The sequence below is a fragment of the Oncorhynchus gorbuscha genome, linkage group LG05, assembly GCF_021184085.1.
Source record: "Oncorhynchus gorbuscha isolate QuinsamMale2020 ecotype Even-year linkage group LG05, OgorEven_v1.0, whole genome shotgun sequence".
In the NCBI taxonomy this organism is placed as follows: domain Eukaryota; kingdom Metazoa; phylum Chordata; class Actinopteri; order Salmoniformes; family Salmonidae; genus Oncorhynchus; species Oncorhynchus gorbuscha.
The window spans coordinates 2,202,526-2,219,265 of NC_060177.1; the positions used below are offsets into that span (position 1 = coordinate 2,202,526).

At 49.0% G+C, this 16,740-nt stretch overlaps 1 protein-coding gene across 2 annotated transcripts in view; it reads left to right on the forward strand.

Annotated features, from left to right (window-relative positions):
- Positions 1–15,222, forward strand: part of LOC124035450 (b(0,+)-type amino acid transporter 1-like) — a 58,091-nt gene extending 42,869 nt beyond the window's left edge. The window contains exons 7-14 of one of the 2 annotated variants that reach the window (XM_046348900.1): positions 3,853–3,952; positions 6,605–6,649; positions 8,958–9,081; positions 9,481–9,584; positions 9,780–9,876; positions 13,665–13,814; positions 14,126–14,300; positions 14,769–15,222. In XM_046348900.1, the coding sequence (XP_046204856.1) occupies positions 3,853–3,952; positions 6,605–6,649; positions 8,958–9,081; positions 9,481–9,584; positions 9,780–9,876; positions 13,665–13,814; positions 14,126–14,300; positions 14,769–14,830 (857 nt within the window). In that variant the 3' untranslated portion in view covers positions 14,831–15,222. Of the gene's footprint in view, positions 1–3,852; positions 3,953–6,604; positions 6,650–8,957; positions 9,082–9,480; positions 9,585–9,779; positions 9,877–13,486; positions 13,631–13,664; positions 13,815–14,125; positions 14,301–14,768 lie in introns of those variants that run through there. The other variant, XM_046348901.1, reaches the window with a different exon arrangement.
- Positions 15,223–16,740: the final 1,518 nt, after the last annotated feature.

Consider the following 16,740-nt stretch of genomic DNA (forward strand, 5'->3'; position numbering starts at 1 on the left):
GTTCCCCCAGAGCCCTATGGATCCCCCAGAGCCCTATGGATCCCCCAGAGCCCGATAGATCCCCCAGAGCCCAAAAGATCCCTCAGAGCCCGACAGATCAATCTGAGCCATACAGATCCTTCTGAGACTTACACTGTCGATCCCCCAGAGACCTACTCTGTAGATCCCCCAGAGCCATACGCTGTAGATCCCCCAGAGCCCTACAGATCCCCCAGAACCCTACGCTGTAGATCCTCCAGAGCCCTACACTGTAGATCCCCCAGAGCCCTATGCTGTAGATACACCAGAGCCCTATGCTGTAGATCCCCCAGAGCCCCACGCTGTAGATCCCTCAGAGCCCTACAGATCCCTCAGAGCTCTATACTGTAGATCCCCCAGAGCCCTACAGATCCCCCAGAACCCTATACTGTAGAACACCCCCCCCCCAGAGCCCTATACTGTAGACCCCCAGAGCCCTATACTGTAGATCCCCCCAGAGCCCTATACTGTAGATCCCCCCACAGCCCTATACTGTAGATCCCCCAGAGCCCTATACTGTAGATCCCCCCAGAGCCCTATACTGTAGATCCCCCCAGAGCCCTATACTGTAGATCCCCAGAGCCCTATACTGTAGATCCCCCCACAGCCCTATACTGTAGATCCCCCAGAGCCCTATACTGTAGATCCCCCCAGAGCCCTATACTGTAGATCCCCCCACAGCCCTATACTGTAGATCCCCCAGAGCCCTATACTGTAGATCCCCCCACAGCCCTATACTGTAGATCCCCCCAGAGCCCTATACTGTAGATCCCCCCACAGCCCTATACTGTAGATCCCCCAGAGCCCTATACTGTAGATACCCCCACAGCCCTATACTGTAGATCCCCCCAGAGCCCTATACTGTAGATCCCCCCACAGCCCTATACTGTAGATCCCCCAGAGCCCTATACTGTAGATCCCCCCAGAGCCCTATACTGTAGATCCCCCCACAGCCCTATACTGTAGATCCCCCAGAGCCCTGTACTGTAGATCCCCCCAGAGCCCTATACTGTAGATCCCCCCACAGCCCTATACTGTAGATCCCCCAGAGCCCTATACTGTAGATCCCCCCAGAGCCCTATACTGTAGATCCCCCCCCCCCCAGCCCTATACTGTAGATCCCCCCAGAGCCCTATACTGTAGATCCCCCCACAGCCCTATACTGTAGATCCCCCAGAGCCCTATACTGTAGATCCCCCCAGAGCCCTATACTGTAGATCCCCCCAGAGCCCTATACTGTAGATCCCCCCCCCAGAGCCCTATACTGTAGATCCCCCCACAGCCCTATACTGTAGATCCCCCAGAGCCCTATACTGTAGATCCCCCCAGAGCCCTATACTGTAGATCCCCCCACAGCCCTATACTGTAGATCCCCCAGAGCCCTATACTGTAGATCCCCCCAGAGCCCTATACTGTAGATCCCCCCCCCACAGCCCTATACTGTAGATCCCCCAGAGCCCTATACTGTAGATCCCCCAGAGCCCTATACTGTAGATCCCCCCACAGCCCTATACTGTAGATCCCCCAGAGCCCTATACTGTAGATCCCCCCCACAGCCCTATACTGTAGATCCCCCCAGAGCCCTATACTGTAGATCCCCCCACAGCCCTATACTGTAGATCCCCCAGAGCCCTATACTGTAGATCCCCCCCAGAGCCCTATACTGTAGATCCCCCCACAGCCCTATACTGTAGATCCCCCAGAGCCCTGTACTGTAGATCCCCCAGAGCCCTGTACTGTAGATCCCCCCCAGAGCCCTATACTGTAGATCCCCCAGAGACCTATACTGTAGATCCCCCCACAGCCCTATACTGTAGATCCCCCCAGAGCCCTATACTGTAGATCCCCCCCACAGCCCTATACTGTAGATCCCCCAGAGCCCTATACTGTAGATCCCCCCACAGCCCTATACTGTAGATCCCCCAGAGCCCTATACTGTAGATCCCCCCAGAGCCCTATACTGTAGATCCCCCCACAGCCCTATACTGTAGATCCCCCAGAGCCCTGTACTGTAGATCCCCTCCAGAGCCCTATACTGTAGATCCCCCCAGAGACCTATACTGTAGATCCCCCCACAGCCCTATACTGTAGATCCCCCAGAGCCCTGTACTGTAGATCCCCCCAGAGCCCTATACTGTAGATCCCTCCATTAGAGCCCAATAGATCCATCAGAGCTCTATACATGCCTCAGATCCCCCAGAGCCCTACGGATCGCCCATAGCCCTATAGATCCCAACGGATCCCCCAGAGCCCTATACATCCCTCAGATTTATCAGAGCCCTCAGATCGCTATAGAACCCTCAGAGCCCTATACTGTAGATCCCCCAGAGCCCTGTAAGATCCCCTAGAACCCAGACATCCCTCAGAGCCCTATGGATCCCCCAGAGCTCTGTAAGATCCCCTAGAACCCAGATATCCCTCAGAGCCCTATGGATCCCCCAGAGCCCTGTAAGATCCCCTAGAACCCAGACATCCCTCAGAGCCCTATGGATCCCCCAGAGCCCTGTAAGATCCCCTAGAACCCAGATATCCCTCAGAGCCCTATGGATCCCCCAGAGCCCTGTACTGTAGATCCCCCCCAGAGCCCTATACTGTAGATCCCCCCCAGAGACCTATACTGTAGATCCCCCCACAGCCCTATACTGTAGATCCCCCAGAGCCCTGTACTGTAGATCCCCCCCCAGAGCCCTATACTGTAGATCCCTCCATTAGAGCCCAATAGATCCATCAGAGCTCTATACATGCCTCAGATCCCCCAGAGCCCTACGGATCGCCCATAGCCCTATAGATCCCAACGGATCCCCCAGAGCCCTATACATCCCTCAGATTTATCAGAGCCCTCAGATCGCTATAGAACCCTCAGAGCCCTATACTGTAGATCCCCCAGAGCCCTGTAAGATCCCCTAGAACCCAGACATCCCTCAGAGCCCTATGGATCCCCCAGAGCCCTGTAAGATCCCCTAGAACCCAGACATCCCTCAGAGCCCTATGGATCCCCCAGAGCCCTGTAAGATCCCCTAGAACCCAGATATCCCTCAGAGCCCTATGGATCCCCCAGAGCCCTGTAAGATCCCCTAGAACCCAGACATCCCTCAGAGCCCATACGTAGAATGTATGCACACATGACTGTAAGTCGCTTTGGATAAAAGCGTCTGCTAAATGGCATATATTATTATTATTATATTAGCCCTACAGATCCCCCAGAGCCCTGTAAGATCCCCTAGAACCCAGACATCCCTCAGAGCCCATACGTAGAATGTATGCACACATGACTGTAAGTCGCTTTGGATAAAAGCGTCTGCTAAATGGCATATATTATTATTATTATATTAGCCCTACAGATCCCCCAGAGCCCTGTAAGATCCCCTAGAACCCAGACATCCCTCAGAGCCATATATTGATTTTAATTGTATTTTGCCTTTATTTAACTAGGTAAGTCAGTTAAGAACAAATTCTTATTTTCAATGACGGCTTAGGAACAGTGGGTTAGCTGCCTTGTTCAGAGGCAGAACAACATGTTTTTACCTTGTCAGCTTGGGGATTCGATCTTGCAACCTTTCGGTTACTAGTCCAACACTCTAATAGCTAGGCTATCCTGCCGCCCAGTATTTATCCCTCAGAGCCCTATAGATCCTGGTCAAAAGTAGGACACTTCTGTATAGAATAGGGTACCATTTGGGATGAAAACCTTTCCATTTATTCCAGTACCCACCCTGTATTATCATGCAGAAGTTTCCAATATCACTGTGTAGTGTACTACTTTTGGGTACACCCTATGGGCCCTGGTCAGAAGTATGAATATTAAAATGTATATACTGTCACGTTTGTGTCCAGGAAACACTGAGAATCTGTCCAACCCATTTGAAGGAGCCTCAACCTCCTTTGGATCCCTTGGACTGGCGTTTTACAACGGGCTCTGGGCCTACGATGGGTGGTAAGACTACACCTGCATCCCAAATTTTATTTTAATTTTAATTTTATTTGACCTTTATTTAACCAGGCAAGTCAGTTAAGAACGCATTTTTATTTTCAATGACGGCCTAGGAACAGTGGGTTAACTGCCTGTTCAGGGGCAGAACGACAGATTTGTACCTTGTCAGCTCGGGGGTTTGAACTTGCAACCTTCTAGTTACTAGTCCAACGCTCTAACCACTAGGCTACCCTGCCGCCCCAAATAGGTCAATACTTTTGACCAGGGCCTGTAGCCCTCTAGTCAGGGCCCATAGCGCTCTAGTCAGGGCCCATAGCACTCTAGTCAGGGCCCGTATCTAGTCAGGAGGGGCCATCTAGTCAGGGCCCATAGTAGCAGGGCCCATAGTCAGGGCCCCCGTAGCGCTCTAGTCAGGGCCCATAGCGCTCTAGTCAGGGCCCATAGCACTCTAGTCAGGGCCCGTAGCGCTCTAGTCAGGGCCCGTAGCGCTCTAGTCAGGGCCCATAGCGCTCTAGTCAGGGCCCGTAGCACTCTAGTCAGGGCCCGTAGCGCTCTAGTCAGGGCCCATAGTGCTCTAGTCAGGGCCCGTAGCACTCTAGTCAGGGCCCATAGCACTCTAGTCAGGGCCCGTAGTGCTCTAGTCAGGTGGGCCCATAGCGCTCTAGTCAGCAGGGGCCATAGCGCTCTAGTCAGGGGGGCCCGTAGTGCTCTAGTCAGGGAGGCCCATAGCGCTCTAGTCAGGGGTGCCCATGGCTCTCTAGTCAGGGCCCATAGTGCTCTAGTCAGGGGGGCCTGTGGTTCTCTAGTCAGGGGGCCCATAGTGCTCTAGTCAGGGGGCCTGTGGTGCTCTAGTCAGTGGGGGCCTGTGGTGCTCTAGTCAGTGGGGCCCGTAGCGTTATAGTCAGGGCCCATTGTGCTCTAGTCAGGGGGGCCCGTGACGCTCTAGTCAGGGCCCATAGTGCTCTAGTCAGGGCCCATAGTGCTCTAGTCAGGGCCCATAGCGCTCTAGTCACGGGGCCCTGTAGTGCTCTAGTCAGGGGGGCCTGTAGCGTTCTCGTTAGGGCCCATAGCGCTCTAGTCAGGGCCCATAGCACTCTAGTCAGGGCCCGTAGCACTCTAGTCAGGGCCCGTAGCGCTCTAGTCAGGGCCCGTAGCACTCTAGTCAGGGCCCGTAGCGCTCTAGTCAGGGCCCATAGCACTCTAGTCAGGGCCCGTAGTGCTCTAGTCAGGGCCCATTGTGCTCTAGTCAGGGGGGCCCGTGACGCTCTAGTCAGGGCCCATAGTGCTCTAGTCAGGGCCCATAGTGCTCTAGTCAGGGCCCATAGCGCTCTAGTCAGGGGGCCCTGTAGTGCTCTAGTCAAGGGGGCCTGTAGCGTTCTCGTTAGGGGGGCCCATAGTGCTCTAGTCAGGGGGGCCCATAGTGCTCTAGTCAGGGGGGCCCATAGTGCTCTAGTCAGAGGGGCCTGGAGCGCTCTAGTCAGGGGGGCCCATAGTGCTCTAGTCAGGGGGGCCCGTGGCGTTCTAGTCAGGTGGGCAAATAGTGCTCTAGTCAGGGGGTCCCGTAATGCTCTAGTCAGGGGGGCCCATAGCGCTCTAGTCAGGGGGGCACCGTAGCGCTCTAGTCAGGGCCCATAGCGCTCTAGTCAGGGCCCATAGTGCTCTAGTCAGGGCCCGTAGTGCTCTAGTCAGGGCCCATAGTGCTCTAGTCAGGGCCCGTAGTGCTCTAGCCAGGGCCCGTAGTGCTCTAGCCAGGGCCCATAGTGCTCTAGTCAGGGCCCGTAGTGCTCTAGTCAGGGCCCATAGTGCTCTAGTCAGGGCCCGTAGTGCTCTAGTCAGGGCCCGTAGTGCTCTAGTCAGGGCCCATAGCGCTCTAGTCAGGGCCCATAGTGCTCTAGTCAGGGCCCATAGTGCTCTAGTCAGGGCCCATAGTGCTCTAGTCAGGGCCCATAGTGCTCTAGTCAGGGCCCATAGTGCTCTAGTCAGGGCCCATAGTGCTCTAGTCAGGGCCCATAGTGCTCTAGTCAGGGCCCGTAGTGCTCTAGTCAGGGCCCGTAGTGCTCTAGTCAGGGCCCATAGCGCTCTAGTCAGGGCCCATAGCGCTCTAGTCAGGGCCCATAGTGCTCTAGTCAGGGCCCGTAGTGCTCTAGTCAGGGCCCGTAGTGCTCTAGTCAGGGCCCGTAGTGCTCTAGTCAGGGCCCGTAGTGCTCTAGTCAGGGCCCGTAGTGCTCTAGTCAGGGCCCGTAGCGCTCTAGCCAGGGCCCATAGTGCTCTAGTCAGGGCCCATAGTGCTCTAGTCAGGGCCCGTAGTGCTCTAGTCAGGGCCCGTAGTGCTCTAGTCAGGGCCCGTAGTGCTCTAGTCAGGGCCCGTAGTGCTCTAGCCAGGGCCCGTAGTGCTCTAGCCAGGGCCCGTAGTGCTCTAGCCTAAAGTAGTCCACTAAGTAGGGGGTCGGGTACCATAGTGCTCTAGTCAGGGCCCGTAGTGCTCTAGCCTAAAGTAGTCCACTAAGTAGGGGGTCGGGTACCATTAGGGATGTATCCTATCTCTCTGTTCTTATCACTTCCTCAATAAAACAGTTTTATGGTTTTGAGATTTCTGTTTTGAATGTCAACCCAACCTGTGTATACGTGGTTCTATAAACACGTGTTGTCTCTCAGGAATCAGCTGAACTTTATAACAGAGGAGCTGAAAAACCCATATAGGTGAGTGTCCATACACCTGACATTTAGGGTGCGTCCACAATGGGCCCTGGTAAACAGTAGTGCACTATGTAAGGAACAGGGTGCCATTTGGGATGCAGACTTATTTAGACTGGATTTCCACTTTCATTCATCAGAGACTCCAAAGTGACTACAAGTGCAGTGAGTGCATCATATACTGCTCACTAGTAGCAGTGTGGGTAATATCACTGAGGAAGCCAAGCGTGGGTAATATCACTGAGGAAGCCAAGCGTGGGTAATATCACTGGGGAAGCCAAGCGTGGGTAATATCACTGAGGAAGCCAAGCGTGGGTAATATCACTGAGGAAGCCAAGCGTGGGTAATATCACTGAGGAAGCCAAGCGTGGGTAATATCACTGAGGAAGCCAAGCGTGGGTAATATCACTGAGGAAGCCAAGTGTGGGTAAAATCACTGAGGAAGCCAAGCGTGGGTAATATCACTGAGGAAGCCAAGCGTGGGTAATATCACTGAGGAAGCCAAGCGTGGGTAATATCACTGAGGAAGCCAAGCGTGGGTAATATCACTGAGGAAGCCAAGCGTGGGTAATATCACTGAGGAAGCCAAGCGTGGGTAATATCACTGAGGAAGCCAAGCGTGGGTAATATCACTGAGGAAGCCAAGCGTGGGTAATATCACTGAGGAAGCCAAGCGTGGGTAATATCACTGAGGAAGCCAAGCGTGGGTAAAATCACTGGGGAAGCCAAGCGTTGGTAATATCACTGTGGAAGCCAAGCGTGTGTAATATCACTGAGGAAGCCAAGCGTGGGTAATATCACTGAGGAAGCCAAGCGTGGGTAATATCACTGGGGAAGCCAAGCGTGGGTAATATCACTGAGGAAGCCAAGCGTGGGTAATATCACTGAGGAAGCCAAGCGTGGGTAATATCACTGAGGAAGCCAAGCGTGGGTAAAATCACTGAGGAAGCCAAGCGTGGGTAATATCACTGGGGAAGCCAAGCGTGGGTAATATCACTGAGGAAGCCAAGCGTGGGTAATATCACTGAGGAAGCCAAGCGTTGGTAATATCACTGTGGAAGCCAAGCGTGGGTAATATCACTGGGGAAGCCAAGCGTGGGTAATATCACTGGGGAAGCCAAGCGTGGGTAATATCACTGAGGAAGCCAAGCGTGGGTAATATCACTGAGGAAGCCAAGCCAGTTTAAAAGCCATTAAACAAATTAGTACAATCAACATAGACTCTAACATTGCTAAATATCATGTGACTGTCCATAGTACTTGTGCGTGTGTCCAAGTAGAAAAAACTTGTTGACTCACCCTATTTGTAGACTAGTTGAACACCAATGCCATCCTCCTCTCTTTCATGTTCACAATACAGTCTATGACTCTGTCAAACACTTTTGGTTTGTAGACTAGGCTACCTGGCTAAATAACGTACTAGACTAGCTTCCTCGGTGGGCAACAACGAACCAGCTATGTTATTTAGCTAGTTAACGTGAGCCTACTATATCTAGGCTACATATTGAACATCGTCTCAGGCCAGTGGCACAACCAGTGAATTTATGGCTTGATCAGAATCGCTGTTATCGTCTTTGGCCTGTACAGAGAAGTCCAAATCTCCGTGTCCATCTATCCATGGTTTAGGAAAGGGCTGATTTAGCTAGCTAGCTACTGCAGGACATCAACACAAGCAGAACAGAAACGGACAAGTTTTTTTGACTGATGACGTTTTGCCTGGGATGTGATTTGATTGGTGTGAAGCCAAATCCAAAGTGGCCTCCCTTGTGGGGGTGGTTTTGGTGCACCAGGACTATCCACAGTTGAGCTCATCTCAATGCCGATTGGTTAATTATTTTATTTTAAAAAATATCAAAGGAAGTCAAATGCTCGCTGGCATCAATCAATCAAATGCTTCTGCATGTTACCACATGTCATACTCATTTTGTCCAGCATCAGATACATCTGCTACACATACTGAGACAGAGGGGCGCTGTTTCCCTCGCTCTTATGATTTCTCTGATGAGATAGATTCCACCACTTGAGGTTCTGAGAATGTTTGATTCAGCCACTTCAATTGATTCCGCCACAGATAAATTGTTTTAATGATTGTATTTGTTTTATTGGTCTGATTTTCGGGGAAGCCTGGGTTCCCTTGGCATTCACACGCCACCTCCTTTCCTGTTAGGGAGACAACAAGAGTTTAACCAACTCTCTGTCTCTCGATCTGTGTGCTCCATAATCCACTAACACTGGTCTCTGTGTAACATGTGTTGGTTGTAGTCTCTCTATCTCACACTAACTATCTATATATATATCTCTCTCTCTCTAACAGAAACCTTCCCCTGGCCATTATCATTGGTATTCCCTTGGTGACTTTGTGCTATGTGCTGGTCAACATTGCCTACTTCAGCGCCATGACCGCTACGGAACTACTACAGTCTCCCGCCGTTGCTGTGGTAAGAGGGTCGTCATGGAGATAGAGAGGGGCGGAGACAGAGGAAGCCATTGGTGTGGCTCATCATTTCTCCCTTAGCAAGAACAAGACGCATTATTTCAACAACAAACAATTACATTTTATTTATTGTGTCGTCGTCGTCGTCCCCCCCCCCCCCGTCTCCTCGGAGGGACTTGTTTGTGCCCCTTAGAATTTTGGTGACAGAGTGCTGTACCCCTTGTCGTGGGTAATCCCTGTGTTTGTCGTCTTCTGCCTCTTAGACTTTTGGTGACAGAGTGCTGTACCCCCTGTCGTGGGTAATCCCTGTGTTTGTCGCCTTCTGCCCCTTGGACTTTTGGTGACAGAGTGTTGTACCCCCTGTCGTGGGTAATCCCTGTGTTTGTCGTCTTCTGCCCCTTAGACTTTTGGTGACAGAGTGCTGTACCCCCTGTCGTGGGTAATCCCTGTGTTTGTCGTCTTCTCCACCTTCGGAGCGGCCAATGGGAGCTGCTTCACAGCCGGCAGGTAAAATCTTATTTAATCAAAACAAATGTATTTTATAAAACCCTTTTTATATCAGCAGTTGTCACAAAGTTTTTAACAGATTGAATCTGCTTTTCTAAAAGAACCGAGCACAAGCAGAGTTAAAAATGGTGAAAAGAAAGAACATATTGCCAATATTATGTTGAACTAACATGTTTGTGCTCTGTCCCACCTCAGGTTGACCTATGTGGCAGGAAGAGAGGGTCACATGGTAAAGATCTTGTCCTATATCAGTCTGAAGCGTTACACTCCTTCCCCTGCCCTCATCTTCAATGTAAGTCTGAGATACAGTGATACACAAAATCAGAGTCAACAAAGTTAGAAATAACACCATAAATATTCACTTACCTTTGATGATCTTCATCAGAAGGCACTCCCATGAATCCCAGTTTGACAATAAATTACTGATTTGTTCCATAAAGTTCATAATTTATGTCCAAAAAGCCACTTGTTGTTAGCGTGTTCAGCCCAGTAAACCATCTTCATGAGGCGCAGGCACTTCGTCCAGACAAAAACTCAAAAACTTCTGTTACAGTCCTTTAGAAACATGTCAAACTATGTATGGAATCATACTGTTCTTTCGAGTGTTTTCTATGCAATACTACTAATAATATTGATATATTAGCATCTGGGACAGAGTAGGAGGCAGTTCACTCTTGGCACGCTATTCATCCAAAAGTGAAAATGCTGCCCCCTATCCCAAAAAGGTTTTAATTAAACTTTGGATGGTGTATCAATACACCCAGTCACTACAAAGATACAGGCGTCCTTCCTAACTCAGTTGCCAGAGAGGAAGGAAACCGCTCAGGGATTTCACAATGAGGCCAATGGTAACGTTAAAGCAGTTACAGAGTTTAACAACAACATTGCAGTTACTGCACAAAACTAACCTAAATGACATTGAAAACAAGGACGTCTGTACAGAAAAAATATTCCTAAACATGCATCCTGTTTGCAATAAGGCACTAAAGTAAAACTGAAAAAATGTGGCTCAGAACTTAACTTTTTGTCCTGAATACAAAGCGTTATGTTTGGGGTAAATTGAACACGTCACATGACTGAACACCAGTCTTCATATTTTCCAGCATGGTGGTGACCTGGTTCAGTCTGCTTTCCAACAAACACTGGGAGACAAATTCACCTTTCAGCAGGTCAATAACCAAAAACACAAGGCCAAATATACACTGGAGATGCTTAATAACTTCTTCGGGATCGTTTACCCTTTCAGGGGACGGGTAACGTAGGCTAATGTGATTAGCATGAGGTTGTAAGTAACAAGAAAATTTGCCAGGACAAATTTTGAACAGAAATGCAAAGGTTCATTTGATCAGTCTGACTTTGCAAACACACTGCTGCTAACTAGTGGCCAAAATCTAAATTGCAGATGGGCTGGAATAATACATTATGGATTTTCTCTTGCATTTCCAAGATGATGTTACAAAAAAAAAGAAAGGGTATTTTTTTCTGACCTATTGTGTTATATTCTCCAACATTCCTTCCACATTGACATAAAGTTCAAAGTGGTTCCTTTCAAATGGTACCAAGAAAGAATATGCACATGCTTGCTTCAAGGCCTGAGTTACAGGCAGTTATATTTGGGTATGTGATTTTAGACAAAAAATGAAAAAAAGGGGCGGACCCTAAAGACTTTGAATGTTCCTGAGTGGCCTAGTTACAGTTTGGACTTAAACCGTGTTGAGAATCTCTGCACATCAGTTGGTAGAGCATGGTGCTTGCAGTGCAAAGACAGTAGGTTTAATTCCCAGGAAGAAAACATACATAAAATGTCTGCATGAATGACGAAGTCGTTTTGGATAAAAGTGTCTGATAAATGACATTATATATTATAGCAATGATCAACAACCAACTTGACAGAGCTTGCAGAATTATAAAAAGAATAATGTGCCTATAACCTGATCCATCACTTTATACATTACTGCCCCCCAGTGGTCTAACCTATAACCTGATCCATCACTTTATACATTACTGCCCCCCAGTGGCCTAACCTATAACCTGACCCATCACTTTATACATTACTGCCCCCAGTGGCCATCAGTGGCTAACCTATAACCTGATCCATCACTTTATACATTACTGCCCCCCAGTGGCCTAACCTATAACCTGAGCCATCACTTTATACATTACTGCCCCCCAGTGGCCTAACCTATAACCTGATCCATCACTTTATACATTACTGCCCCCCAGTGACCTAACCTATAACCTGATCCATCACTTTATACATTACTGCCCCCAGTGGTGGTCTAACCTATAACCTGACCCATCACTTTATACATTACTGCCCTCCAGTGGTCCTAACCTATAACCTGACCCATCACTTTATACATTACTGCCCCCAGTGGTCTAACCTATAACCTGACCCATCACTTTATACATTACTGCCCCCAGTGGTCTAACCTATAACCTGACCCATCACTTTATACATTACTGCCCCCAGTGGCCTAACCTATAACCTGACCCATCACTTTATACATTACTGCCCCCCAGTGGTCTAACCTATAACCTGACCCATCACTTTATACATTACTGCCCCCAGTGGTCCTAACCTATAACCTGACCCATCACTTTATACATTACTGCCCCCAGTGGCCTAACCTCTAACCTATAACCTGACCCATCACTTTATACATTACTGGCCCCCCAGTGGTCTAACCTATAACCTGACCCATCACTTTATACATTACTGCCCCCCAGTGGTCTAACCTATAACCTGACCCATCACTTTATACATTACTGCCCCCAGTGGTCTAACCTATAACCTGACCCATCACTTTATACATTACTGCCCCCAGTGGTCTAACCTAACCTATAACCTGACTCATCACTTTATACATTACTGCCCCCAGTGGTCTAACCTATAACCTGACCCATCACTTTATACATTACTGCCCCCAGTGGTCTAACATATAACTGACCCATCACTTTATACATTACTGCCCCTGTGGCCCTATAACCTGACCCATCACTTTATACATTACTGGCCCCCAGTGGTCTAACCTATAACCTGACCCATCACTTTATACATTACTGGCCCTCAGTGGCCTAACCTAACCCTAACCTAACCCATCACTTTATACATTACTGCCCCCAGTGGTCTAACCTATAACCTGACCCATCACTTTATACATTACTGCCCCCAGTGGCCTAACCTATAACCTGACCCATCACTTTATACATTACTGCCCCCAGTGGTCTAACCTATAACCTGACCCATCACTTTATACATTACTGCCCCCAGTGGCCTAACCTATAACCTTTACCCATCACTTTATACATTACTGCCCCCAGTGGTCTAACCTATAACCTGACCCATCACTTTATACATTACTGGCCCCCAGTGGTCTAACCTATAACCTGACCCATCACTTTATACATTACTGCCCCCAGTGACCTAACCTATAACCTGACCCATCACTTTATACATTACTGCCCCCCAGTGGCCTAACCTATAACCTAACCCATCACTTTATACATTACTGCCCCCACTGCTAACCCCCCCAGTGGTCTAACCTATAACCTAACCCATCACTTTATACATTACTGCCCCCAGTGGTCTAACATATAATCTGACTCATCACTTTATACATTACTGCCCCTGTGGCCTAACCTATAACCTGACCCATCACTTTATACATTACTGGCCCCCAGTGGTCTAACCTATAACCTAACCCATCACTTTATATAACCTACCCATCACTTTATACATTACTGGCCCTCTAGTGGCCCCTATAACCTACCCATCACTTTATACATTACTGCCCCCCAGTGGCCTAACCTATAACCTGACCCATCACTTTATACATTACTGCCCCCCAGTGGCCTAATCTATAACCTGACCCTTGTTGTTGTTGTTGTTGTGGTTGTAGGGTATTCTGGCCGTACTCTACATTATCCCAGCAGACATCAACACCCTGATCAACTACTTCAGTTTACTCTGTTGTTGTTGTGGTTGTAGGGTATTCTGGCCGTACTCTACATTATCCCAGCAGACATCAACACCCTGATCAACTACTTCAGTTTACTCTGTTGTTGTTGTGGTTGTAGGGTATTCTGGCCGTACTCTACATTATCCCAGCAGACATCAACACCCTGATCAACTACTTCAGTTTCGCCCAGTGGGCTTTCTACGGCCTCACAGCTCTCGCTCTCATCGTCATGCGATTCACCAGGAAGGAACTCAAGAGGCCCGTCAAGGTAAGACTAGATTCACATTGCCATATATCCAAGTCCTCTTCATCTCTTGGCTATTGGAAGAACATAGTTACAACTATCATGTTGAGCTCGTGGACGGTCAGTCCTTACATCCATAGCTCTGTCTCTACATTTTAGAGTGGTTCCATTTCTCCAGTCACATCCCTCAGCTGGTTACCACAACAAATGGGGTGGTAACCGCTTTGATGTTTTCCTGAATCCCAGATTCACTTAAACCTGTTTTTAGAGCAATACTGTCCCAGATCCCTCCTGTGAGACTGACAGGTGGTTATGTCCTGGTTGTCCCCCAACAGTGTCCCATTCCCATAGCAGTGCTGGTGGTGATAGTGTCCTGCTACCTGGTCCTAGCACCGATCATAGACAAGCCAGAGCTGGAGTATCTGTACTGTACCATCTTCATCCTCAGCGGTCTGCTGCTCTACTTCCCCTTCGTTCACCGCAGGTTCAGCTGGACACGCAGGGTCATGAGTGAGTAACTACCCACTGCTCAGAGTTGTTGACACTCGAGTGTTGAGAGAGAGCCTTTATCCCAAAATGGCCGCCTATTCCCTTTGTAGTGCACTAGAAGACAACACTGGCTTGTGTCCCAAAATGGCCCCTTATTCCCTGTGTAGTGCACTACCCTATGGGCCCTGGTGAAAGGTAGTGCATTATAATATAGGGGATAGGGTGCCATTCGGGAAGCAGACACTATTATCTTCTGCAACTTGGGTCTTTGTGTATCAAAATGTTTTATTCCTCAGTGAGCGGTAGTAGAGTTCTTCCCCTTTAGATAATTCCAGTCATTGTGGAGCCAAACTCAGAAGGTCACAGAGCCTATAGATCATGCTGTGATTGGGCTGATGTCACCTTCATTAAAGTTTATTTATTTATTATTGACCTTTTAATTAGCCTGATTGGTCCAATATGACCTTTAACCTCTCACCTCCCCTGCAGGGCCAATCACCATGCACCTCCAGCTGCTGATGGAGGTCGTTCCTCCTGAGAAAAACGAATAGAGGAAGATAATAAACAGCCTAAACTGACTGATGTGGACAAATGTATTTTGTGCATCCCAAATATTACCCTTTTCCCTATGTGGTGCACTACCCCATAGACCCTAGTAAAAAGTAATGCACTACTTAGGGAATAGGGTGCCAATTGAGACACGAGCTTAGAAACTAAGGTTCTGTACTGTCTCATAATGAATGTTCTGTACTGTCTCATAATGAATGTTCTGTACTGTCTCATAATGAAGGTACTGTCCTGTCTCATAATGAAGGTTCTGTACTGTCTCATAATGAAGGTTCTGTACTGTCTCATAATGAATGTTCTGTACTGTCTCATAATGAAGGTTCTGTACTGTCTCATAATGAAGGTTCTGTACTGTGTCATAATGAAGGTTCTGTACTGTCTCATAATGAATGTTCTGTCCTGTCTCATAATGAAGGTTTCTGTACTGTCCTGTCTCATAATGAAGGTTCTGTACTGTCTCATAATGAAGGTTCTGTCCTGTCTCATAATGAAGGTTCTGTACTGTCTCATAATGAAGGTTCTGTCCTGTCTCATAATGAATGTTCTGTACTGTGTCATAATGAATGTTCTGTCCTGTCTGCATAACTGAACCCTATGGTCCCATAATGGTTCTGTCCTGTCTCATAATGAATGTTCTAATGTCTCAAATGAACCCTATTGACTAGATAGGAGTTTAACGGGCATCTCAATGAATGTTCTCAACCTATAACCTAGGGAACGGGGCGCCATCTCATCACACCCTATGAGGGATGTCTCAAATCATTATACCTGTGGGGCGCTAAATCACACTATATTGACTAGAACCCACACCCTTAGGGAACGGGGCTGCCATCTCAAATCACACCCTATGGGAACCCATTGGTCTGTGTCTCAAATCACACCCTATGCCCTAGGGAACGGGGCGCCATCTCAAATCACACCCTATACCCTAGGGAACGGGGCACCATCTCAAATCACACCCTATACCCTAGGGAACGGGCACCATCTCAAATCACACCCTATACCCTAGGGAGGGAACGGGCGCCATCTCAAATCACACCCTATACCCTAGGGAACGGGGCGCCATCTCAAATCACACCCTATACCCTAGGGGGGCGCCATCTCAAATCACACCCTCTACCCTAGGGAACGGGGCGCCATCTCAAATCACACCCTATACCCTAGGGAAAATCACACCCTACCCCTAGGGAACAGGGCGCCATCTCAAATCACACCCTATGCCCTAGGGAACGGGGCGCCATTGGCCTGTGTCTCAAATCACCATCTCAAATCACACCCTATACCCTAGGGAACGGGGCGCCATCTCAAATCACACCCTATACCATAGGTCTGTATCTCAAATCACACCCTATACCCTAGGGAACGGGCGCCATCTCAAATCACACCCTATACCCTAGGGAAATCACACCCTATGCCCTAGGGAACGCCATCTCAAATCACACCCTATGCCCTAGGGAACGGGGCGCCATCTCAAATCACACCCTATACCCTAGGGAATCTCAAATCACACCCTATATGCCCTAGGGACGGGGCGCCATCATTGGTCTGTGTCTCAAATCACACCCTATAACCTAGGGAACGGGGCGCCATCTCAAATCACACCCTATGCCCTAGGGAACGGGGCGCCATCTCAAATCACACCCTATACCCTAGGGAATCACACCCTATACCCTAGGGAACGGGCGCCATCTCAAATCACACCCTATACCCTAGTCTCAAATCACACCCTATACCCTAGGGAACGGGGCGCCATCTCAAATCACACCCTATACCCTAGGGAACGGGACGCCATCTCAAATCACACCCTATGCCCTAGGGAACGGGGCGCCATCTCAAATCACACCCTATACCCTAGGGAACGGGGCGCCATTGGAGACGCTGGCATTATGCTGTT